Source organism: Lagopus muta, chromosome 1, assembly GCF_023343835.1.
Source record: "Lagopus muta isolate bLagMut1 chromosome 1, bLagMut1 primary, whole genome shotgun sequence".
NCBI lineage: Eukaryota > Metazoa > Chordata > Aves > Galliformes > Phasianidae > Lagopus > Lagopus muta.
Window position 1 is genome coordinate 48280219 of NC_064433.1, and position 26901 is coordinate 48307119.

The 26901-nt window shown below is 37.9% G+C and overlaps 1 protein-coding gene across 1 annotated transcript in view; it reads left to right on the forward strand.

The window, feature by feature from the left end:
- Nucleotides 1–26901, forward strand: part of UBN2 (ubinuclein 2) — a 53546-nt gene that overhangs the window by 13728 nt on the left and 12917 nt on the right. The window contains exons 4-13 of the mRNA XM_048947085.1: nt 7987–8124; nt 9168–9280; nt 10350–10848; nt 14223–14293; nt 15026–15155; nt 16502–16620; nt 17246–17359; nt 18758–18901; nt 25230–25280; nt 26588–26630. Of these exons, the coding sequence (XP_048803042.1) occupies nt 7987–8124; nt 9168–9280; nt 10350–10848; nt 14223–14293; nt 15026–15155; nt 16502–16620; nt 17246–17359; nt 18758–18901; nt 25230–25280; nt 26588–26630 (1422 nt within the window). The remainder of the gene's footprint in view (nt 1–7986; nt 8125–9167; nt 9281–10349; nt 10849–14222; nt 14294–15025; nt 15156–16501; nt 16621–17245; nt 17360–18757; nt 18902–25229; nt 25281–26587; nt 26631–26901) is intronic.

Genomic DNA, 26901 nt, shown 5'->3' on the forward strand with positions numbered 1-26901 from the left:
TTTCTGCAGGAGATCCTGGTCTTATACCAGGAAGTCCAGAACTGGATACAGTACTTTAGGTGAGGCCTGACCAGGGCAGAGCAGAGGGGGAGGATCACCTCCTTGCCACCAGGGCACACTGCTGGCTCACTGCTAACCTGTCATCCACCAGGACCCCCAGGTCCTCCACAGAGTTCCTCTCAGCAGGTCATGTCCCACCCTGCACTGATACTTGCTGTTACTCTTCCCAGGTGCAAGACTCTATGCTTGCTCTTGTTAAACCTCATTTGGTTTAATAAAATATTTCCCTAAGTGACAATAATACTTACACCACATCTTCCTTCAGTCTCGTCTCCTTTTACAGAATAAGAACATAGTTACATATTGCTGTATGCTTTGGATGTATCCTTGTGTTTGATTTTTATTTTATTTTATTTTATTTTTTTTGTCTTCACCCTTGCTGTCCTCCTCCTTGGATGATTTTGTTAGTTTCTAAAGCCCACTTTGGAGAATTGGCTTTTTCTTCATAATTCAACTGAGACAAGTGGGAAATCCGTGCTTCAGGGGATATTTCTGGATTGAGTGTTTTGATTGTAGTAAGTGGATGCTGAAGTTTTCATTCTAGATAAAATTTACATTAAGGCAATCTTCCATTTTTTTTTTTTTTTCTAGCTGCTCTATATCAGCTTGTTCCAACCTTTAGCAGTTGACTTCTGCAGTAGTAATGCAGCATTTATAACCTGCAAGGAAAGCTGTTCCTCCTCGTTTTTTCCACTGCTTCAAAGTCTAAAATGAGTATTGCTGTAGTGCAAATTACCAGGCTACAGTACTTGTGGAATGGTGCTCCTGTACGCTTTTGCTTTCCCTCAGTTCTTCCTGCATGCACTTGCATGTGAGCCTGGTCTCCTTGTTTTTGTGATGAAATATTTGGTCAGTTGCGTGCCTTCCTGACAGCGTAAGCTTTATATGCATGGAGGATCCCTGAAGTGCTCTTAATTTTCTGCTATGCCACATAGAATGGGAATCTGAAGAAAGACATTGTGTTCAGAGAACAAGTATGCTATTACCTCTTACTTACACCTGCACGTCCAAAAACAAGGATCACTTAGAACCTTTGTAAGTTGGACAGATGAACACAGAAGGGAGAACAGCCTACCTAGAAATCTGTAAGCATTTGTTTTGGAACAGTGATGCTCCATAACCCAACTGACAGTAATTGAAACAAAACATAAATGCCAAGTGTAACAGAGATGCTGATTGATGGTCAGCACTTCAGGACACTCAAGACCTTAACTGTTAGCCTGCTAATGCTATAGGTGCTTATACTGGAAAAATGTTGCCTAAGACCCATTATTAAACATATTTTAAATTGAGAGATAAACTTAACATTATTGCTGCATTTTCATGTGGAAAAAGCTGCCCTTGTAAGCCTCTGTAACATCATCCTCGCTAAATATAGAGGGTGTCTTAAAGTTTTTATTTTTTAACATATTTGCTAGCTGTTTCTTTGGATATAGGTTTGTTATTACTGACCTGTCTTCCTTGTTCACTGTCACTTTGCACAGTGGTTGGGCACCAGTGCATGGTGTCACTTTAATAAAAGATATCTTGCATGCTTCCCAGGTGTCTTCAGGGTAGATCTGCTGGCTGGCAGCTGATATGTCATATGCATTCTAATGAATTCAGGGCAAATTTCAATTAAATTTTCCTTTGCTTTTGTGTCCCTACTCCCCGAAGATAAATGAGGGTGTAGTGTGGAGTACCAAACAAATAAAGCAGATACTGTTCCACATGCGGAATAGTTGTGTTTAAACTATGTACTATACTGGTTTAACACCATAGGTAGCCAACTATTACACAGCTGCTCTCACTATCCCTCCTCTGAAGAACTTGTCTGTTTGCTAAGAACAAGGGGTTTGGTCATCAATTGTTGCAGACATAAGAGGGAGATTTGTTGCCAGTTAGTAACAGTCTAGAATAGTAAGAACTAAAAGCAAATTAAAAACCCTTTTCCCTTCATCTACCTTGTACCTCCCACCCTGTACCCAGAGTCTCAGGGGAATGCAGATTGTACTCTGTCCATAGTAATGCTTTGTTGTTGCCACTCCTTCGTGCTCATTCTGCCTTTGCTCCATGTAGGAGCATCGTCCCATAGGGTGTCATCCTTCTCAAGTTGATCTTGTGTGGGTTGGCTTCTCAGGAGCTGCAAGGACATCATGGGCCTTTACTATGGGGCCCAGCATTCAGGGGTGCCACCACTCCAGCATGGCTCCCCATAGGTGACAGCTCCCCTGCAGGCTCCTCTCCATGGGCTGCAGCTCTGGCCCATGGTCTCCTTCTGCAGGGGCTTGCCATGGACTGTGGGCTCCTGCATGGGTTGCACGTGGAGATCTGCCTGGAGCACCTTCTTCGCTGACCTTGGTATCTCTGGGATTGTTCCTCTCTATATTTTTTTCACTCTTCTCTGTTTCCCCACAGCAACTTCTACCCTTTCTTGAGTATCCTGTTGTAGGCACCACCAAGTGTTGTTCAGTGGCTCAGCTCTGGCCAGCAGCTGGTCCCTGGAGGAGCTGGGTGGAGCTGGCTCTTATCTAACTTGGGGCCTCTCACAGAGGCCACTCCTTCAGCCTCCTTGATAGCAAAATGTTGCTGTAAAAGCCCAGTGCAATACCAAGCAGTCTTACAGTGCAAGTTTCATTATGGCTAGATGAATTAAATTGAATGTACAAAGTGAATCTGGTGTTTGTTAAAATGCTTTTTCTGCAAAATATACAATTTTTTAGGGAGGAATAAATGAGTAGCTTTTTTTAATCCTGTGTTCTGACTTATATTTAAATCAGATACTTTAAGACTGTTCATTTACTTCAAGACCTCATTGGGACAGTTCAGAAACAGAAAGCTCAAATAGCTTCTTGGATAGTTAAAAAAACAAACAAGCAGATGTGTATCTGGCCTTTGTAGTATCATTTCTTAAATTGGTGTATATCAAGACTTCTGTAGCAAGAAATATATAATATTGGTAGTAACTGCAGCACTATTTTTTACTACTTTCAATCTTTTTTTTTTTTTTTTTTTTTTGAAAGTACAAAGTTACTTTTCAAAGTAGTCAGAGCCACTGGAGGAGTAGATGGTAGTTTGGGGTCAGCTAGTCTTCATGAGTAGAGAAATATACCTAAGTAGTACCAGGAACTTAAGTGTTTTCCAAAAATATTCAGACATAGTTATTGCTGCAATATAAAGGGGCTTAAAGAATAGCCGAAATCAGAGTCTTGGATAACAGCATTTGTCTGAAGTGTCATAAGTGAAGAGTTTGCAGTTCACATTAAATGAATGGAGAAGGAAAGCATAACTTTTTTTCAGTAGTATTATTCTGAAATGTGAAAGCTGGAAGGGTTAAGCACTACATTAAAAATACAGTTCAGTATTCTACTACTATTACTTACTCAGAGTGGATCAGAGCACGATCTCTGAAAGAATGGAGTTGGACAGATAGGTCACATGACTGATCATACACTTCATAAAGTAAGCTGAAATGCAAATACTGCTGTGGAAGTAATGCCTCCTGTTTTTTGTTATGTTGGCTCATGATGTCAGAAGAGAGTTTGGTGGTACTTCCTGCCAGTGTTCTGTTACATTTTGTTGCCATGTGACAGATGGTAGCAGAGGGACAAAGGGCGTCTGGCTTGGAAGTGCAAATGAAGTAAAGGTGTGTCATTGAATTCCTGCATGTGGAACACTTACGTTCATTGATATTTGCTGAACATTTATGGAGACCAAACAGTGGAAGTGAGCACAGTGAGGCAGTGGATTTCAGCATTCAGCATTTCAGCAGTGGTGACAGCAATGTGAAAGACAGGACAAGCCATGCGTATTTTTGTGAGCAAGGTGTGCAGGCCTTTGTTCATCACTGGTGAAAATGCGTAGCTAATGGTGGTGCCTATGTTAAAAAATATATATATATTGTTTTGTAGTTGAGAATTTTGTTGAATAGTGCTGTTCTTGTTTTCATGGAAATAAGTAGGAGGCATTATTTTCGGATCAACCTACTTAACTAAAAGGCACCATAAAACTTACATATACATTGTGGAAGTGGATCCTTTAGCATTACAAAGCTTTCTGCTTAGTTTTCTGTGTAATCCTGGAAAACTCCTTTCAGCCTAAGCCATTCTGTCATTCCATTATTGCTGGCCTGGTGAATATCTCCCTGCTTCCCACTGCAGCTGGCTAGAGCCATCTCAGAAATGTGCTGAACAAGGAACAAAAATGGTCTCTACTCGTTTTTATCAAAATAAAGCTAGTTTCACAACAAATGCTATTCAGGTTTTATTTTTTTTTTTAAACACTTGAATGCATTTACAGCAAATCTCATTTCTAGGAGTTAATGCAGAAGTACTGAAAAGCCTTTTTATGTGTGTACTTCTATTATACAGCTTGTTCTCTGGCAAAGAACAGAACAAGCAGAATTGTAACCAGAATATCTAAACACAGAAGCAGACAAGATGTGTACTGTGGGTTTGGATTTCAGAACTAAATTAGTTATAGTACGTATAATTGTGCAGTTCTTAGTGTAAGAATAAAGAAGAAACTGGTTAACTTAATTAGGATTAAAAGCCAGTTAATTTATTTTAAAAACATTTAGATTACCTTTCACATGGAAACAAATCTAGAGTAACAATACTGTTGTTCAAGGACAGTAGAAAATAAGAGAGTAGTTGAGAATAACTTCTATATTGATGTACTTTTAAGACAGTCTCAGTCTTTCTTCGCAGGATCTTTCCATAATCTGAGACAACCCTCTGTTCACAGGAACCAGTGCGTAAATCTTGTTTGTGTATCTGATGATTCTAATTCTCAGTCTTTGAATGTATAAGGAAGATTAGAGCATTGTAAAGGAGTTTAACAGATTTCCTTCAATAATAGAATTAGACAGGAGCTCTGATTCGATATGCAGAAAAAGCTAACGAAAAGCAGAATCTTGAAAAGACTTCATTGAAAGATTGGGAAGTTGCAAGAGGTGTATGCCTTCTGAGTGTCCTGGAGGAACTTCAAAGTTAAGCTGAATCCAGCTGTTGCCAGTATATTATAATATCTTATTCAAGTTTTATGTTGGATTAGAGCACTAGTCAGCAGTGAGCTTACGTTGGAGGATGAGAGACACTAGTTATGCTTTAGTTTGTAGAACTCGGTTTTAGATTTATTCCTTGTTCAGCAGGCTGAGGACAAAACAAATTTTATTGGGGAAAAATGAAATTCCATCAAGGGTTAAGGAGAATGTCAGAAAGGTCTTTGGAAGTCAGACTAAATTATAGTCCTTGGGGGAAGCTGTTGAAGCCTTAAGTGATCAGCTGTACTTCCCCATCTTGCTGACATTGTTTGCTGCTGACTGTATGGAAGTCTGTTCTTCGCTGTGTTGAATAAAGTGTGCCTTTCTGGTCAATTTGTTTTCATGAGTTTGTGCCGTGTGTCATGTCGATCATACTAATCACCTGCTATAACTCATGGTTTTCTCACTTGTGGACTGTCTTTAATTGTTACTTTGTTCTCTGGGGCTTCCTTTACTGCTCTGCAGCCAAGTCTCCTCAGTATTTCCCTTTTCTTGTTCTTTACTTCTTATGATAATAGTCTCAGCTTTAACTGTGTACTTTCTCCTCTAAACTTGGCAACTACTCTATACTTCTGTTTTGATCCCATACAGCCCTAACCTCACCAATTCAGTTCACGCCCTGTCAGCTTAAAAGGGAAATGCCTGCTCTGTCTATTAACTACTGTGGATAATCATTTATTTTCTTTCCCTTTCATCTCCTTGTACTTAATGAAGCTGGTTCTGAGGGCCTATGGAAAAGCATCAGGCTTCTCTGAAGCTTTTACCCAGCCTCCACTCTTCAGTTCACTTTGCATGATTGTCCTGGACTTTTAAGGTGAATGACAAGTCCATAACTGAGTCACTTTGCTTTCAATTTGTCTAATAGTCTCCTGTTTTCTTGCACTAGTCTTTCATGCACTCTCAGGGTATTTCATAGATCCTGTCACTGCTTTTATTTTTTTTTTTGTGTGTTCTTGTACTGCATGTTAAGCCTTCCATTCCAAGAAGATAAAGATGATGACTCAGTGAAATTTCTAACTGCTTACTCAGATCAAATCCATGTAAAGTTCCAAGTTCAGGCTGTTCCATGTAACTTACTGCTCTAAGTGCTTGTTAATTGTTTTCCTCTTAAGAATATAACTCTTCTGTCTTCATGCTTTTGGTGGTGCAAATTTTGTAGTTCTTAAACTGTCTCCAGTTGTATCTTCAGTATATATTACATATATATACATATACATTCAGTATATATTACATCTGTGCAGGGGGAATGGACTAACCTGGTAACTGACTGCGTTGCCCTGCATGTGTTCCCTTCCTGTGAGTGATCTCAGATCTCCAGTTACTGGCGTGGCAGTTAAAAATGTGTGTACTTGCCCTAGTAATTTTTTCAACCTGTTGAATTCTGGGATGTATCAGCTCTTAGCAGGCAAGCAGTGAAAGGCCTGCTGGCTCACTATTCAAAATAGCAAACGCATTGTTTCCCTCTTCACTGTCCTACTTAATCGTTTGGTCTTGCTAGTAAACATTTATTGTTTACAGCTGTAACTCAGAGTAGACTTTTTCTTATGCCAGAGTACATACCTCTAAGATGTGTCAAAATCTCACACCCTTCCCTTCAGAAGGGAAGAAACCAATTCTCAGTCATTTAAATGTCATTGTATCTTTTTGGTACTTTGTAACACTTAGGCATTTTGGTTTTATGCCTCTAAACAGGCTATTGCTTCTATTTGTTGTTGATCAAGCTCACCACTTTAGATTTTTCACTATTTGTTGTTAACAAAATGTGTCACCGAAATTAACAGATGTTTGAAAATACTTTTCACAATAGGTGTCACAGCAATTTTAGCAAACGAACAGAGAACCTGGTGAGAGAAGGATTTCTTTGTGCAGGTACTATGAGTTGTTAAGGAATAGAAAGTTTGTTGGAACAGTCTGAGCAGGCCAAGTGCACTGCAGAGTCCTGTATTAATGAAAACTAATCAGGAAGAAGATGAGCATTGCTGTGGCTATTTCCATTAAACAAAGGGTATAATCCAGGAAGTTCTTTGTGCTTGTTTTACAAAAACAGGTTTGTCTATTGTTTCAGTTCTATTTCCTGGGTATAACAATATGCAGTTTTGCAAAATTCTGAAATGGTTTAGATTTCTTCCTTTGCAGAGTGATGGCTGTTCAGGTTGTTGTTTTTTTTTTTTTTTTTGAAAACATGCAAAAAATGAGCTCTGAAAATAACTTTTTAATTATCACTTGCAGATGACTGAAGGATCGGTTACAAATGTTTGAGTAACAGGAAGTGTTATTAAAAAACATTATTAGCATGAACTGTGCGTTCTCTGATAAGATTGAAGGATATTCAGTGAAAGTATGACACCATGTGAAATCAGAGGCAGTATTTTTACAAAATGCGTTTTAAATTGGTGATGTTGCTGCTATGGATGTAAGGCTGTTGTAGGCAAAAACAATTCACAATGTGTTTACCTATTGCATGGACAAAATCAACTTGTAAACAGTGAAACTGCTCATAGGCAGGTGGTGCATAGTTGTCCGTATAGTTTATGTATCATGAGATTTTAGCTTCTAACATAAGGTAGCATGCTGTCAGAGATAGGAAGTTGGAAATACTCTCTCTAAAGGAGAAAAGGCCTCCATGCCTGTCTTCACTTCCTTCAGAAAGCAGAGCTGTTTCTTTTTTTAATGTTGTAATCTTTTCTTCCAAGATCAAGCTGTGATTTTGAAAGTACAGAGATGATTCTGTGATATTAGTATTCTGTACCCTGTCCAGTGAGCTTTTTAATAGTATTACTATCCTGATTTATGCTAGCAGGCAGTACTTATGTAATTCTGTATAGTTATTCATGTATAGGGAGTGGTAAATGAGCTACATAAACATTTGAAGTGATGATGATAAACTCTTTTTTTCATGCCAGTACGATGAATTGGTTCCTGCATCCCTGACAACCAAATATGGAGGGTTTTATATCAACACTGGTACCCTGCAGTTCCGCCAGGCATCTGACTCAGAAGATGATGACTTTGCAGAGGACAAAAAGCATAGGCCGCCGAAAGTGAGTGGTATTAATTATGCTTTTTATACAGTGGGCAATGAATGAGGTGGGCTTCAAAATAGATTTGGTATGCTTAAATGCCGTAGATGAAGAGACTGAAAGCTGAGTGATACACGGTACTGCCCTATTGCAGTCTCATTTTGTGGCTGTTGCATAAGCACTTAGGAAATAAGTCAGGATGCCCGTAGACTGTTCAGTCTTGGAAAACTAATCACCTGTTCAGGCAGGCTTACAAGTTGTGTTCATCCATCGTAAGTGACAGATAACTACTTAATTTTATAAGAATTTTATTCCCTAAGATGAAAACATAATTTTTTCAACATTGCTTTTCTAATTCTGTAGAAAATAGGATTTGAAATGTTCTTGATACTCAGAATAGTACTTAAAAGAAAATGTCTGTTAAAATAAATTCACAACATAGAAATAGCTGTGTTAAAAGAGGTGTGTGTATGTCTGTATGTATATCCTGCATGTTTCACAAAACGTATACTGTATTGTGTGCTGAAAATTTTTTTCATACAAGCCCTTATGGTGCTGTGATTTGTATTTGTAACTTACTACTGTGCTGATAAGGCAGCAGTATTTTGACTATTGCTGCATAACAGAGCAGTATGAAGAGCTTTTCACCCCCACCTTTTCCCTCCACCATTCAGCTTTCCCAGTCAGCCTCAGAAAGTAAGCTAGGGATGGCCAAGTTTGGAGGGGAGACCACTGATCTGAATAGCCAGAAAGATATGCCAGATTGCACTGTACTTAGCAATGCGACTGTGGTAGCAGAAGAATGGAGAACTTGGTCTTCCAAGGTGGCTGCTACACAGAGAGGCTATGTGGCAGTCTACTTGTGCCTCAAAAAAAGTAGTGTTGGAGAATTATCAGTAACTGGTATTGCTGCTGTGAATCCAGTTGTACTGTTGGCCTTCACACACATCAAGATATTTTTTTCTGGCTCCCAATTGGAAAGTGTAAAGAAAATTAGATGTTTCTTGCTATAAAAATGTTTTTTGATGGAAGAATCTTTGTCCTATATTAAATTTGTTTTGTAGATAGCAAAGTTAAAAGAAAGTGAAGATCGTGGAATGAAGAAGCGCAAGCGGAAAGATGAAGGGATGGAAAAGGAGAAGAAGCCTCGGAAAATGAAAGTTCCTAAGCAGTTGGGGTAGGTTTCTTCCTTTAAATAAAATATTGAATTGTATACAAAGTATGTTTCTGAGATTTTCATGCCATAGTGAGATTATCACAGTTGTTTAGGATTTTGTATTGTTAATTCGTGTCTAATAGTTTTTGGTCTGGGATGTTTTTGGGTTTTTTTTTTTTTACATAAACATCCTCCAGGCTAACTTTCAGAATTTTGTGGGATAAGAATGAGGGAAAAAAATCAAAGAAAAAATGAATTATGGAAAATATAGAAATTTTGAATCTGTGAAAAGTATTAACAATCATTCTTCTACCCAGAGTTTTCTGATAGTAAGAATTACATCTTTGTTTTCTACCTTCTAAAGAAAAATAGCTTCCTATCCCTAAATTTCTATTCTGGGAAACTGTAAACATAGCTTGATTATTCTACATATTTCTTACTAATTTTTGTGTACTTTCCTGTGTTTTGAGGCTAGCATGGAAGGGTGATAGCCTTGTAAGATGATAGGATTTTTAATTGGCTTCTGGAAAACTGTCCTTGAGTGAACATAGTCTTATTGTAGATATTCAGTTGGCATTGAAAACCTGTTTTTTTTTTTTTTTTTTTTTTTTAATCAAGGACAAGGACTGGGGGTTAAACGTTCAGTTTGAGTGGCATGTAAATGTTGAGTCTGCATGTAAAAATACTTACTGGAATGAACTTTTTACATACACGTGGTGTGCCTAAACTTTAAGTAACCTGCTACTGTTCTGGAGTCTGATAGGCAAGTTTGTGTTCTAGCAGTGTCAATCTAACTGTAAGTCTAACTTCAAGTTGAGAAGTGTAGGTGAGAAGTGTAGTGTAAATGAACTTTTTCTTGAGGTATATGTAACGTAGTTAAAAACAACAACAAAACAGCTTCAGTTGAGGATTGTGAAATCATATGACAAGCAGGAGTTTGAGGTAACTGGTGGAAGAGTCTGAAGATGGAAGCACTTGCTTCCATCTGCTAATTTTTTTTAAAAGTTCTAAACTTCCAGTTTTTTCAAGGCCTTAGTTACCTTTAACAAAGTCACGTGCCATTCTAATGAAATATTTCTTTCCTCTACAGAGTAATGGCCTTAAATTCACACAAGTCTGAAAAGAAGAAAAAGAAATTTTATAAAGACTCGCTCTCTCTGGCTGCCATGATCCGTAAATTTCAAAAGGAGAAGGAAGCCATGAGGAAGAAGGAATCTAGTCCAAAACCTCCAGTGACTATTGCGACCTCTACCCCTAGTAAAATTCCTTCTTCCTCTCTCAGTGCAGGAAATGATATCTCTGACTTGAATCTTAAGATCAGCGATCCTGTCCTCTCCATTTTTGGTAGCACAAATGAACGTGATCTCCTGCAAGAAACTGAAAGTGCCCTGGAGATGTTGGGAGACATTGACTTTGACAAGTTGCTTGATGGCACTTCTGATGGCAGCCCAGTATCTGAGCTGTCAGGAGAAAATGGAAATGTCACTCATGCAACCTACACCTCTCAGGTCATGACACCCAAGCAGGTGCCTGCCCTCCCAGAAGGTCTGCCTATGCTACTTGAAAAGCGCATTGGAGATCTTCGAACAGTAAGTATGAACTCAGTAGTGACGGCTTGCAGTCAAGAATCTGAGAGGAGGAGGAAGAATATTTAGGATCTGAGTTGTCATCCTTGAAATGCTGGTTGAAATGCTAAAAATGTAGCATTAATGTCAGTGGTTGTATTTATATTCAGATAAAAATGGACCTAGAGGGGATGCAGCTCAATAGTTGAGATGGTGTTTGTTTCATGGTGGAGACAAGGTTTTCTACTGAATCTTAACATGTTCAACAAATTGTAATGTTTTATTCCGTAATGGGAATATCACTGTTAATTTTGACTTGAATTAGTTACTTAAATTATTAATATTTATGAGTTTATGCTTCCCCACCAGCTTTAAAGAGGAAGCCTTGAAATACTGTTGTAGTTTACAGTCTAATTCAGTTTGGAATTCTGTGTTTGTAACACAAATTATGTGAACTTCCCAGTTTAAAAGGTGGGAGTGGAGGGGTGGGAACTGAATGTTTTTTTTCTGAAAAGTTTGCAGTGGAGTCTCAAAAAATATTAACCAAAAACGATAAGTTCCCAGCTTACAAACATCCCCACAGCTCACTGAAAGGGCTCAGAGCTGTTAAGGTATTATATGCTCCTTGTTTCAGTTGTGGTTGTTATGTGAATGTGGAGAAGAAGATTGTTATTTGATTGTCCAGATTCTGATCTTACCTGTGCAGTTTTTCCTTACTCAGAATAAAGTGCAGCTTTTCCTTACTCAAGAGTAAGTTTTATAGTCGTAGTTAAACTGCAGTTTTCTACATAGTGACAGACAGCAGCAGAGCTTGCTTTGCTGTTACTTAAATGTCATAGTTATCATTACTCAATCTTAGCTGTATATAAACATTATAGAATATTCTTAGTTGTTTTAAAATGTCCAAAACTAAATATGAATAATGTGAGTGAGAGGATTGTCAGCCTTCAAATTTTCAGGTTAATTTTTCAGTAAGTTTTTAGCAAAGCAGCAGTAGAACTGGGTTAGGCCAAAATTAAGGAAGTGTCAGCTGCCTGTCCCAGCTTCACGCTATTTCATTAAAAAGCCCCATTCAGTTGGAAGAGAGGTTTTCCAAGAGAAAACTGAATTGAAGTTAATTCTGTGGTCATCTACTTGTGGTCACGTTTTCTGGAAGTTTGGTGCTGGCTGAGCAGAGCAATACTACATGTAGACTCGGGGAAGAATAGGCTGTGTATTGACTTAAAGACTGCAGCTTCCTTCCCTTCTACAAATTGCCATCAACTGACATTTTATCAGTGACAAAGGAGTTAAAAAAAAAAAACAAAAAAACTCCTTTACAGTTTTTTCCAGACATTTATCAGGTTCACATATTTAGTGCTCTTTAATGCAAAGAAAGGTAAGCTACGTTCCATGAATGGAGTTAGGTAAGCTATGTTCCATGAATGGAGTTATGATATATCTAGGCAAGAGAGTAAAAAGATTTAGGAAGATGCTGACTATATACAATGAAAGCTTCCTGATCTTCTTGTGTAAATTAATGTCTTCTAGTTCCCTAATTGTATAATTCTGAATTACTATGGCAGAGGACAATATTGCACACAAAGCAGGGAAGTAATAAAATGCCTGTTTTCTGTTATGATGGTAACTGTCAAGATAGTCCGTCTGTGGAACAAAAAATCCCAACATTGATAGCAGTGTTTCTTGACTCTGCTGATTTCATCCTTTTCAAAGACCAGAAGCACTGTTAAGTATGATAACATAACAATGAAATTGTTCTAAGATCTCCTGGGACTGGAAAGTCAAAACATCTTTCCTGCCACTTTATATAGATTAGAAGGTAATAACCTTGTGTTAATTATTCTTAAAGATACTGGATCTAAGACTTTCAAACTTGTCTTGTTGGTATCTTATCACTTGTAAACATCTATAACTTTGCTTGTTTTTTAGCAGAGAAACTGCTCTAGTAATCTTAAAACAGATAGTGCCATCCCCTCAGCAGATGACTTTACAGTAGGAGGTAGTGAGCGGAGTGCAGTCCTTACAGGAGCTAAAAAGCCTACAGTATATGTTCATGACTGAAATGGTAAACGATGAAAGACAGTTGTCTGCTTTACAGTTTCTGATGGAGTAACAGACTCCTATTTTACTGTGCAATGTAGATTTCACAATCTCAGAAAATATTTTTTCTAACATAAGTGGGTCATTTACAAAGTGGAAAAACAGTAAGTATTTAATAGTAATGAAGGAATTTTGTCAAGTTAACACTTGCATTTATTTATAATATTGACCTATGTTGTCAGAAATTGCTGACTAAAATTCTTTAAAGACAAATTAGAGCTTTTCTCATTAGACTGCTAGCCACATAGCATGTTGACTGCCCACAGTATTTGTCAGACTGTATGGTGATAACGTATTTACGTAAATTTCTGTAAGGATGTACTTTTTCAGCTTCTTCAGATATTTACTCTCAGGTCCCATTGCTAGAATGTCTCAAGACAGTAAGCGTTGCAAGTTGTTTTTTGTTTTTTTTTTTCTCTTGACTTCCATAGATCTTTAGAATGGAAAAGAGTAGAGAGTTTTTACTGATTTTTTTTTTTTTTTTTTTTTTTTTTTTTTTGTCTTTTTGTTTTTGTTGAACAGTGCAGGGAATTGAGTTGGCATTTTTGTGGCTGCCATAGTTTGTGGACAGTAAGAATCAAGGCGAAAGAAACAAGGATAAAGGAATTCTACACAGGCATTCCTGAGAAACTAGGAAAAACTTCTAATGAAAGGAAATGCACACACAAGTTATCTTGCTTTTTTCCTTCCTTCCCAGACAAAAATACTAAAGAGCTAGTAGAGAAGATTTTCCTGTTTTCACGCCCCAAGTCAAAAGTTGGAGACAATGCTCAACAGCACCAGAAAATGGGGATGAGACTTATTCATAGCATACACAGTTCCGTTGTAGAAATCACATGGAAGGGTTGAGATGGATCCAAGAAAGGCTAGAAAACTGTCACTGGGCAAGGTACATAAACAGAGGAAGAAACTAGGCCTTTTATACTTGGACGATGGTGATGTGTTGACAAGTCATACAGGCAGGAGCGTCAAGCAATGCTGGTTTTTTTAAAGCCATCAGTACTACTGAGATAATAAAACTGCACTCCTTGTGTGTTTTTTTTAGGGTTATTGAAAAAACATCAGCAATCCAGGCAGATTCTAAATAGAGTGATTGTGTGCACTAGAACAAAGAGTTGTTTGAGTACGATTGTAATCTGCACCTTTTCTAAGTAGTTAAGAATAGTGGATTTTTTTCCCTAGCAATGCTGTTCACTGAAAAATAAGAGTATTATATAGCTGTAAAAGTAAAGCTGCAAATGTTGAGATTAAAATGACATCTGTGAACTTCTGAATATTCTTTTTTGCTGTATTTTCAGGCTGCCAAGATGTTTGATGAGGAAGGCAGGAAGAAGTTTTTCACACAAGACATGAATAATATTCTGCTGGAGTAAGTGCTTATCTGTACAACCTTTCCTTTTTGGAAATGGGGTGAAAGGAAAAGTACAGAAGAGGAAGTATTGTTGAGTTTGTTCCAACAAAGCCCTTAAAAGTCAATGAAGGTAGATCAGTCTGAGCTAGTGATTAGGTAAAGAGACTTATATATGATACAATTCCTGTCATGACTATCTGTCTGTCTTTCTCCACTGTAAAGTGTTTTGTAGTGCCCTGTGTCCTTGACTTCATGTGTAAAATTCAACAAATTTGCCATTTTTTTTCTTGCTGTCCCACATCTTCATAAATCAAAACACCTTTAGCTTTCATGAAGAAAAATGCTGACTCTTCCTATTCTATAATCCTTCAGCTAAGCATTTAACATACAGGGTTTTATGTCTTTAGTAATATTAAGTAATAAAAAGAAGTAATCTCTAGAAGACCGGCAGCCAAAATATTACCAATATTGATGTGAAACCTCAGGAGTAAAAAAAAATTCGGATAGCAGCATTCGATGTTGCTGGGGAAGTATGCATCTGAAAGTCTTTTTTTGGAATGGTTTCTTACCATTAAGACTACTTTTTTTCTGAAAAGGTCGTTTAACAAATCTGACAATATATCCCAGGCTGCTATTTGAAGTATGCATAGCTAGAATGTTATGCATACGAAGCTTCATTAGGTTTTTGTTCAGTTGTCATCTTCATCTTGGAGTACCTCACTGGTTGGCTGTCTCTTGTTTGTTTGTCAGTATTGAGCTACAGTTACAGGAGATAAATCCTGCCATCCGCAATGGAGTGTACTCTCACCTTGAGGCTTTTGTGCCATGCAATAAGGACACACTGATAAAGCGTCTGAAGAAGTTACACCTCAATGTCCAGGTAACGGGGGGGAGAGTAGCTCAGTGTGACTCAAATATGTAACAGTAAGGATAGAATGCAGCAGGGTAGAGCAACAGCCATTGTCTCAAGTAAAGGAAAAGATTCTGTATCTATTGCTAGATCAGCATGAATGCTTTTTTGTCTGCTCTTGTCACTACTTTAAGGACAAATATTTTAAGTATTTTAGATTTTCCTATTTTGGGAATTAAATGCTTTTGTATTGAAAGCTGGATGGTTTTACAGAGTAGATAAAGAGCAAAAGAACTAGAGAGCCACAATTACTGTGGTTATGACAGACTAAAAATTACTGTTGCGTTCATTTTTGTGTCAGGAAAAAAAAATGAGTATATGGATTATAGATGACCAGCCTGTATTATTTGTGCATGTATGCTGCTTTTAAGTCTTACAAGTACTTTGCTTCATTTGCAGCTTCCTTCCTCTTAAAGAGTGTGTATTTATTTTGAATTAAAAAAGGTTTCTATGGTCTGAAGGGTCTTTACGTGGTTCTTTAGGTGAGATTCAGAGCTAGATCTTGCAGAGGATCTGAGGATGTGAGAATTCAGAACCTGCTGAGTAGGAAATAAATTTCGTATGCTATTTCTATACTAAGCTTTAAGATATAATATAAGATATAAAACAGGACTGAGAACACAAAGTTGGAAGATTATAGAATCATAGAATGGTTTGAGTTGGAAGGGACCTTAAATATAATCTGCTTCCAACCAGAATGTTCCAAGGTATGGAAAATAATTTAAAATGCAAGGAAGTACATATTTTTATTTCAATTTAATTTTTGAAATTCTTAATATCTGGAGACTAATTTAAATTCATAGTCCTTGCCTTTCAGGCACATAAAAAAATTACTTCTAGTAATAATCTAATACATAGGCAATTGAATACATAGATTTTGATCATTACTGAAGATACTCTTATACTACAGAGTTTTTGGAGACTTCATTCATCATATACTTTTTAAAAAATATAAGTGTTCATCAGTCAAGTCATTTTGCTTTTTCCCCGAGGTTTTATTCCATATTTTGATTTGGAAGGATTATTAAATGAGATTGTTGCAGTGTTTTGGGATGTTCATGACTTGTTTCCTTGTGACTATCTTTCATCGTTTCTGGTCTCAAGACTACATTAATTGTGAGAAATTTCAAATGCATGCATTAGTATTTCCAGTGTCAACTATTGCCTGCAGCAGAACTTTCTATGTGATGCTTGAATCTGTTCTGTGCAACAGTATAGCCTATTGGGAGTGTGAAAGAAACAATTTCAGAGAAATTATCTTAAGTTATTTTTATATTGCATCTGATAGGACTAATGTGGTGTTTCTTTTATGGCAGGATGACCGCTTGAGAGAACCACTGCAGAAGTTGAAACTAGCTGTCAGTAACGTCATGCCTGAACAGTTATGCAAATATCAAGAGGATTGTCAGGCCCGTAACCTAGCTAAGAATGCCAAGTAAGTATTTCTGGGATCTGCATGTTCACATTTTAGAGTTTACCTGTCAGCATGCCTCAGTGTCCTTCATTCTCTGAGCTCAGCAAAGCATTAAGCACTAGCTGAGTTGTACGAAGTATATGGTATTGTTTCAGTGATGTCATCACCTGACTTCAGAAAGAAATTTCATTAACTGAATGAAATAGATTTTGAGAGAAAGAAATTGTGAATTGTGAGAAGGAGACTGGGCATAACCAATGTGCTGGGCTAATGAAAATAGGAGCATGTGTTCAAATTCATGATTCTTCTGTTTTTTTATATTTTAGTTGTTTCCTGCACAGTTAACTGATTTAGTCTCAGAGAAGCATTAGCAGATTGATCAGCATCTCTGCATTTCCCGGCAGAAAGCACTACATTAAACTCAGCATCCTTGGCAGGATCCATACAGTGTGTCGTCTTCACTTGTATTGGAGGATTGTGAAGCAGTGAGGTGTGGGGGTAGATAAATTGTTTGCCCTTTTCGGGAGAGTATAGCTAGAGTGTGAAGATAGATCCCTTTTTTTACTTAATGTCTAACACAATGCTTCTTCAATGAAACATTTTAAATGTTGTATATCTATAAAGAAAGCAACTGTTTTAAATGTAGGTTGCAAACAGAAGATGAACGAGAGAAAAATGGATCAGAGGAAGATGATGATGAGAAACCTGGAAAGAGGGTTGTGGGGCCCAGAAAGAAGTTTCATTGGGATGACACAGTAAGGTGAGAAACTACATTTTCCACCAAGATTTTTTCCTGATCTCGTGTTAAAGTCTTGGCAGAGAGTGTTGTTACATAGCATTGTTTAATAAATAATCATGATCAGAAGTACATCTTTTTAAAAGTTTGGGGAAATGCTAAGAGGCAAAATAGGCAAGCTAAAATGCTGCACTGTAAACATGCTTTTCTTTAACTTGAAAGGCAAGATCATCCCGTGCCCAACCCTTTTTTCATTGCTTGCTCATGTACTTTATCCAAACACAGGAGAATTGTCCTGGACACAGAACCATGGGATTTTTGAAGCAAAGAATAGAGGTATAAGCAGAGTTGCACCTGCTTATTCCACCATTCTGGGGGTGTCACAAAAAGCTGTCACACAGCGAGTGGTAAAACTTGGGCTACAATAGAACAGAGAGCCAAAATCGGGTGTGCTGTTTGGGCAAGTTTCCCAGTCCTTGTGAAAGCCAGCATCCAGACTGTGTGAATCTTAACCCATCCTGTCACGTTAGAACACAAATTCTGTAATCTCTTAAGAACAGCGCACTCATCTGAAAGGCTGAATTCTGCTTTCTGTTTCCCAGAGTAGCTGTTACTGAAAAATTAGATTATTTAGATTATTTGAAGAATAACAGGCTTTTAACCAGACAGATCCCTCTAATTTACTTGCTTATGCAAGTTCTAAATTGATTTTTGAACAGGTATAAATACTATTAAAGGGGGCTGTTGAACTTCTCACTTTGAATCTTTTTTTTAATCTATATTATGTTAAGGGAACAGGGAAGCAAGTTTCATGGAATATATTATGTATACTATATATTTTTATGGGTACGTTTTGTATTATATATGCTGCTTTACATATATATAAATACAGTTCTAGCTGACCTGGTGCTGTGATTTAACCAGGGTACTTGAAGGGATACTTAAAAATGAGAATTTTAATCTGTTTTTTATTTCATGAGGCTCAGAAGAGTCAATGTTACTTAGCTCCGTCCACTTTTATATTTTTAAGGACAGTATCCATGTCAGAAAGCATTCTGTTGAAATAATAATTCAGGACAGAATAGATTTCACATGTCTTCAGACATTATCTATCTTAAATGCCATCAAGATTATTGTGAGCAAAGTGAGAGAAGATTTTTCAGTTATGAGAAAACAAAGATGTAAAACTAATTACAAAATGATAGAAGGAATGAGCTATATGGTGTGCTGAGAGCAGGAGAACAGTTGGGGTAGCAACTTGTGTGATCATTGATTTTTTTTTTAATTAAAGTTAGTTGTTTCTATGGAAAAAAAATTGCTTGTCAATGAACAGCAGCTGTACAGTATCAGTGTTCCTCATTCTATTTGTGCTAAACTGTTGAAACGTTGGGTTCAACATATTCATTGTATTCTCTTCTGCAGATCTTTGTTGTGTAATCTTGTCAAGATCAAGCTGGGATGCTATGAGCTAGAGCCAAACAGAAGTCAGTCTGCTGAAGATTACCTCAAAACCTTTATGGAAACAGAAGTGAAACCACTTTGGCCTAAAGGCTGGATGCAGGCAAGGTAAGATACCTGCTTTTTATATCTATTCCTTTCGATGTTGTTTTATGAACCTTATTTGTTGTGATGGGTTTAACTCAAAAGTGTATTTTTAATACTTCAAAATTGTCCATGGAACTGGCATATTTTAAAAGAATGAGTTTCTTTAGAAATGAAGTTTCTATTTTTTTTTAGCTCCCAGTCTTGCAAAGATTTTTATTTTCCTTGGAGATCTGTTTACTTTTGTCATCTGCTGGAAATTGTATTTGCTGAAGTTTGTAGTCCCTGATGCTCCTTTTTCTGGAGAAATATTGAGAGAAGAAAGAATAACTGTTTGGGAAGCTTTACCTGTGACATAAAATGATAGAGAAAGCAGTGTTGCCTGTATGTTTTAAGCAGTCTGATGAAGCAGTGTTACAAAAACTTTATAAGTTGGAATTTCAACATCAGATTTTTAGAAGACACTTAAGTTGTTGTGCTCTTATTTCTTGTATGTTATTGGGATGCTTTTTGATGATGCAATTCAAAATATACCTATCTCTTGATCCATACTGATTTGAGAGAACAACTATGCAAAGGGATAGAAATGAAATGAGAGCAGTACCAGTTAATGTCAAATACAAATTTGACAAAGTTCTCAGGCATTATGAAGTGCAAGAAGAGAAACAAACACAGATGCCATGTTCTTTCCTTCTGAAGCACACATTGCAGAAGACAATCTTCCCTCAAATCTTGACCTAATTTTCAAAGCTAAATAATAGAACAATGCTAACAGATTTGCTGAGTAATACTTTAATTGCAGGTTAGTCAAAGCAGCATTGAGTTGTGAAAACTACTTAGATGTTTTGTAGAATAGTCAGTGTAGAAGATAAGGGTGCAATAAGATGCTTGCTAAGTACCGCTGGAAGGAACAAACGAAATCTTACACTCCATGGCATACAGCTGTTTTATTTCTGCTCAGGAGTTTGGCTTTATGTGCTAAATTTACTGATAAATATACTGGTGAGAAGTCATCTGTTCTGGAGATTTTATTTAGTTGAGATGTGGAATCCTGGTTTAGATCAGGACAAGATACAGGGAGATCAGTGGTGATAGTAGTGAAGCAGTCAGATGATAGTGTGAGGTCATCCCAGAATACAGTGAAGCGTGTCAGAATTGTTAATTTGAAAGCCATAAATGGTTCTCTCCTATTCATGGAATAAGTGTGCTGTAGAGTTTCATAAGGTTTTAAACCAACTGTAGAAGTGGTTTCAGTAATAAAACAAATAAACTGTCACCCCTCCCAAACAAACAGAAACAACAGAAAACACAAGAGCTGCCTTAACACCAGCAAGAGTTACCAGCAAGAGTTAATTCAGTTCACCAATTGTGCTGTTTGGGTACCATAATTTTTGTGTTTACATACTGTTTTTGCTGTATTTGAATTGAAGGATTGCTTTGAACACTGGTCATTGATTTTTTTTTACATCTAAATGTAATTTGCATATTACCTTCATGATTCTGCTTGATGTCTGAAGGAGGTACTACTTCTAGTTTTCAATCTTTGTATGTATGTATGTATGTATGTATTCTGGAGCACAGGAAGTTCCACACGAATGTGCTCAAGAACTTCTTTATGGTGAGGGTGACAGAGTGCTGGAACAGGCTGCCCAGGGGGGTTGTGGAGTCTCCTTCTCTGGAGATGTTCAAGACCTGCCTGGACGCCTACCTGTGCGACCTGCTGTAGGGAACCTGCTTTGGCAGGGGGGTTGGTCTCGATGATCTCTAGAGGTCCCTTCCAACCCCTACAATTCTGTGATTCTGTGATATTCCCTACTTTGATCATAATGATAAAATCTTAATTCTAGGAAAGTACTTTCTGTTATTTGAAATCTTTATCTTGCTGCCTAAATAGGCTGCCACAGACAGTGACTGAACTGCACCAGTCTCAAAGCACAAATGTCAGCCATCTTGTTAAAACATATTAAGCATAATGGTTAGAACTGAAACAGATTGTATCATCGCTTCCAGTACTTCTGTCAGAAAGTTGCATGTTCTGCGTGTTCATATATGCCACGGAAAGCAAAACGACTGCTTTTATTTTCAGTTCTCAAGAAAAATAAAAAATAAAAAACAACAAGGATGTGTGTGGTGTGCACCCAGTGCACAAGCTCTTAAATGGCTTCTGATAAGGTTAAAATAAGTGTTTGCATAATGTGTGTGTTCATATCCTTATGTATATAAGTATATCCACACAGAATGCCTTTTACCTTCTAAAATTGAAGTTGCTTTCATGGAATGGCTGAGGTTAGAAGGGACTTATGGTGCTCATTTTGTACAACTCTCCTCCTCGGATTGGACAAGCTAGAGCCCAGGATCATGTTCAGATGACCTTTCCACTGCCTTTCTGGGCAGATATGCATGGAAAAAGGAAAAGCAAATATTTCTTGTAGCATTCAGTAATAGTTCATAATGCAGCATCTCTAGTTCATATGCTGGATGAACATCTGAGATGTTGGGATAGGGATTCTCATGCTGAAGTTTTAATGTTTTTGAATCTTTATATCTGGCCTTGAGTGAGAAGCAGCTATATAAAACAGGTAGGGGGAAGGTATGTCATGTTAACAATGACCTACTATGTATTTTATAAAGAATGCTTATTAATCAGGGTAGGGCTATAGCATAGAATTTTGTGGGCTTAAAATGAAGGAAAATTTTTAATTTGCAAAGTCAACTGTATTAAGTAGTTTGCTCTGAAAGTAATGCCTCCTATTCATTTCCATGGAAAGTACAAAGACCACAATAACTCTATTTGATGGAACAAATTCTCAACTACAGAGCGGTATTTTTCAGCATAGTCACTACTATTAGCCAATTTGTGCAGATGGGCTGATCAAGATGTTCTTCATTTTGTGGTGTGACAGCTGGGCATGAGCATCCAGAATGTGGCTAGTCCTTCATGTTGGTGTTGTCACTCCTGAAACACACCACCCACTGCCTCACCATGCTCACATCCATTGTTTGGTCTCCATAAATGTTCAACAAGTATCTATGAATGTCAGTGGGTGCATTTTTTTCTGCATGGAGGAATTCAGTGATACACACTTTGCTTCATAGACACTTCTGTATCAGACACCATTTTGTCAGCCTGTCTCTCTGCTGCCACATGGCAGCAACATGTAACAGAATGTTGGTGGGACGGTTCAGCTTCTACTGCCATACCAACGGCATCTGCCTCTAGTGTCATGAGCCAGCATGGTATAACAAGGAACATTGGTTTCGGAGCAGCCCTCATATGTTCCCCATTGCTCATTGTAGAAGTATGAGGTAAGGTATCTTAAACTGCACCATGTTCATCTGTTGATGTGTGTCATAACCACGGTGGTTCTTTCTCATATTATTTTTCTATGTGTAAAACTTCCATTCTCTACCCAATGAGACTGTTTTACAGATATTCATGGATTTAGAGAAATTCTTTTTATCCTTAAGGACTTCAGAGCCTTTTCACATAATGTTGATGTAGCCTGCCTAGACTTAAGCAAAGCCTTTGACACTGTCTCCTAAAGTATTCTTTTGGAGAAGCTGTTGGCTCATGGCATGGACGTGTACCCTCTCTGCTGGGTAAAGAACTGGCTGGATGGCCAGGCCCAGTGAGTAGTGGTGAATGGTGACTGGTTATGAATGGTGTGTCAGTATCTTTATTGATGAACTGGATGAGGGGACTGAGTGCACCTTCAGTAAATGTGCAGATGACACAAGTTGGGAGGAACTGTCAATCTGGCAAGGGGTAGGAAGGCCCTACAGAGGGATCTGGATAGCTGTGCTGAGGCCAGTGGGATGAAGTTTAGACATGAGGAAGAACTTTTTCTCTCAGAGAGTGGTCAGGCACTGGAATGGCTGCCCAGGAAGGTGGTGGAGTCGCCGTCCCTGGCCGTGTTCAAGAGGCGTCTGGATGAAGAGCTGTGAGATAGTGCTTGTGGTAGCAGTGGTAATGAGAAGACGGTTGGAGTAGATGATCTTACAGCTCATTTCCAACCTTGTGATTCTATGATTCTATGAAGTTCAACAAGACCAAGTTCTGAGTCCTGCACTTTGGCCGCAGCAACACCAGGCAATGCTACAGGCTTGGGGCAGAGTGGCCGGAAGACTGTGTAGAGGAAACAGACATGGGGATATTGATCAGTGCATGTCTGGACATTAGCCAACAGTGTGGCCAAGAAGGTCAGGGGCATCCTGGCTTGTATCACAAATAGTGTTGCCAGCAGGAACAGGGAAGAGATCATCCCCCTGTACTCAGCTCTGGTGAAGCCACACCTTGAGTACGGTGTTCAGTTTTGGGCCCCTCATTACACGAAAGATATAGAGGCCCTGGAGTGTGTCAGAAGGAGGGCAACAGAGCTGCGAGTGGTCTGGAGCACAAGACTTATAGGGAGTGGCTGAGAGAACTGGGATTGTTCAGTCTGGAGAAAAGAAGGTACAGGGGAGATGTTATCGCTCTCTACTACCTGAAGGGAGGTTGTGTTGAGGTGGGGGTCAGTCTCTTCTCCCACATAACTAGCAATAGGACTAAAGGGAATGACCTCAAGTTGAGCTAGGACAGGTTAAGGTTGGATGTTGGAAAAGCTCTGAAAGAGTGGTCAGGTGCTGGAATTGGATGCCCAGGGGGCAATGGGGTCACTGACCCTGGAGGTGTTCAAGAAACACTTAGATATTGTACCGAGGGACATTATTTAGTGGGAGATGTTGCTGGTAGCTGAACAGCTAGACTGGATAATCTTAGAGATCTTTTCCAACCTTGGTGATTCTGTGATAATGTAACTAATTTGTTTGTAAATGGATTGCATGCTGATTCCATGTCCTTTTAAAGATGTCTGTAATATAAATATGTGCATGCTTAAAGGAAGCAAAATGATCAGGAAGTCTTTCTTGGAATTCCCAAAGTTTCGTCTTCTGAGGGATGGTCTTGCAAGTAGTCTTGCAGCACACTTATTTCTCACAGGTCAAGCAGTACAGTTGAAGTCATGTCAGAGAGGCAATGTCATACTGACCTCTCTCATCAGTTGTTATAGCTAAATATACAAATGCAATGGACAAATTGTTTTCTAAGCATGTTCTTGCTGCCTTTATTTGTACTGGATCCTTGACTTCTGTAACAGTGGCAGTTAAACTTTGTCTTGAGCCTTTAAGGTTAGCACTGCAAATTACTGGTGTCTCATGTTCCCCAAAATGAAAAAGATCAAGGAGCAATCAAAGCAGTGGGCAGGAGGCACAAGTAGAAATGCTCTGGAGAAGCTGGATAAGTCACTGAAGCATTGAATAGGGAATGTTCCTTTTGTTTCCTGATGTTCTTCATAGACGGTGCTGTACAGATTTGGAGGTTGGTATGGTGAATGAAATGTGAAAACTGAATCTGAAAAATAAGCCATTGGAAATGTAGCAAGATTGTGTTAATGTCTTCTTGCCAGATTGCATGAGATCTGTGGATACTTGGATTTTTCATAACCATTGCAGCTCTGCAGGATGTTTTCAGTGGTGAAAAGCTCTTGTTTAGACAGCTGTTCATGTTGTTAGTGATAACATGATGAAGTGATGTAGAAAAAACTAGCGTCTAGTTCACTGAAGCAGAGAGGAAGGAGTTTTTGTTAACTCTCTGTTTATAGCTGCATTTAAGTCACATGTACAGGGAAGGAATTGTTCTCACTTCACTGAGCAGGAGTTGATCGTGTGGGAATAAAACCACATAAAATGTTAAGATTATCATAGCAACTCTAACCTTCCATGAAGCTGTGTCAGTGACTGTGGTAAAATATGAGAGTAAATGCAGAAGTCACAGGAATGGTACACAATGGCCAGTACAAAATATTGAAGGCTAATAGACACAAGCTTGTCTTGTGTTCTGACTTCTTTCTACATTAAAACAAACGAACAAACAAAAAACAACAAAAAAGCATTAAAAAAAAAAAGCAAATACAAAACTCATACCTGTGATCAGTTTGTGGACGTGCAATGAGAAGAGTGTAAAATAATCCTTTATTTGATATTTGAAGTAGTCTGCTAGCTTTTGAGGCCTGAAAAGTCGGGACTTCTTTCCTGCTGGAGGACATAGTACTCCATTATTCCACTACACTTCTGCTTGGCCATTGAACAAAGTATTTTGAATATAAACATAACCATTTTTTTTATTTAGCATTTGTTTTTTTATGGCTGCCAGCAACTGCATTTTGATAGCAGTACAGATAAAACCTACCAACCAACTGCTTTAGAAACCAATAGTAAAAGATTTCTCTGAGAATTCAAAGGTACTTGAGAATTAGCTGGTCGTGTTCTGTCCCTATAGAATCATTTTATGTTTCTTTTCTCACCACTCTTGCAGGATGCTTTTTAAGGAAAGCCGGAGTGTTCACAATCATCTCACTTCTGCTCCGTGAGTATTGACAGCTCATTAACAGCTTCAGTACATAGTATTTCTTTATGCCACCTCTTTTGGGGAGAGAAGGGAGATATTTTGGGATTTGTTTGAAGACAACGTTCGTAAATGTTTGATTGTTTAATTTAGGTTTACACTTGAAATACAGTATCACAAGAATGTTCTAACTTGGTTTTGAAGTGGCCAAATGACTTATGTGGATATTTGTGGACTAACACTTTTTCCTTAAATTATTCCAAAGCACTCTACCCAGCAAAATTTAAACAGTGTAGCATAGTATATTGTATCCAGTAATTTTTGCTCTTTTCCTCATAAATCTGTGTAGTCACAGTGGGTTTTGTATCTTAGTGAAATTTTACTTTCAGCATTTTCGGACAGTGCTGTGTCCTTCTTAGGAGTTCAGCCCTCATTCAGTAAGAGCTCAACCAATTATGGCTTTGAATACTACCCAAACGATAACTCTCAAAATATATATGATTACGTAGAAAATATACAGTGTTAATGGCAAAACTGAGTCAGAGTCCACCTACAATTTTTTTTTAATAGTTGCTTAGAATAGGAGAATAAGAGCTGTGAAGTGTTAATCTGTTAATCCTTTTGAGGAAACAGAAATTAGACACAATTTGAAATGTTGAAGCAGGCAACTGATAGTCCTCAGTACTGTCTGTGCATGCATAAACTGCCATTGGTGCTACAATGTCCATTTGCACTGCAAAAAACAAACAAACAAACAAAAAAAACCTGAGAGCTCATTAAATGGCTCATTGTAACAAAAAGTAGTTAGAACTATTTCACAGTGGACAAGCAATGAAAGCCTTGGAGGAGAAAAAAACTGGTTTTGTGATTTGAAATACAAATGGAAACGTAAAGTATACTACTGCTTTGGTGACAAAAATAAACAACTCAGCAATATAAAGTGAAATTACATAACCTTTATCCTTTATTGGTGATTTTCATTTAGATAAAGCTCTGCTGAAAGAAGCTCCTGAGATTGTGAGGGACTGAAATGCCCTGAATTGAAAAATTACAAAAAAAAAAAATCTCTTAAGTTGATATACATCAGGTTATATCAGTAATTCAGTGAGTTTTGCATCTAATTTACATACAAAGGCAACAACAGTAGTTCAAAGATATTCTTGTTCTTTCCCCAAGTATGTTTTTAGAAATTTTCTATTTTAAGAGTGCTCTATTAAAAAAGCTGGAGCCAAGTAGTCATCCTCTTAGTTTATTGGGATATAATCAGGGTGGCACTAAAACTGTTTGCCTTTCTGTCTTCTGACGTGTGTTTATTTCCTCTGCTTTAGGGCAAAGAAGAAAGTGATTCTGGCACCTAAAGCCAAAGTGAAGGTAAATGCCTTTTTACATATCTGATTGCTATATGACCTTTTGGTACAGCCAGTTTTCTGCCTCTGATCCAGAAAAAAATCTATCAAAAGGGTTCAGTCAGAAAATCCTACCTTAAGGAAATGCTGTTAGAGCTTATTGGCTGGTAATCATATGGGCTTTAAACCATAAAATACAAGAGATTATCTGCATAGCTTCATAATATTAAGCTATAGCTTTTTGAAAATTGATTATGAAGGAAGTAATAGTTCTATTAAAGTTCTAGTAATTTCTA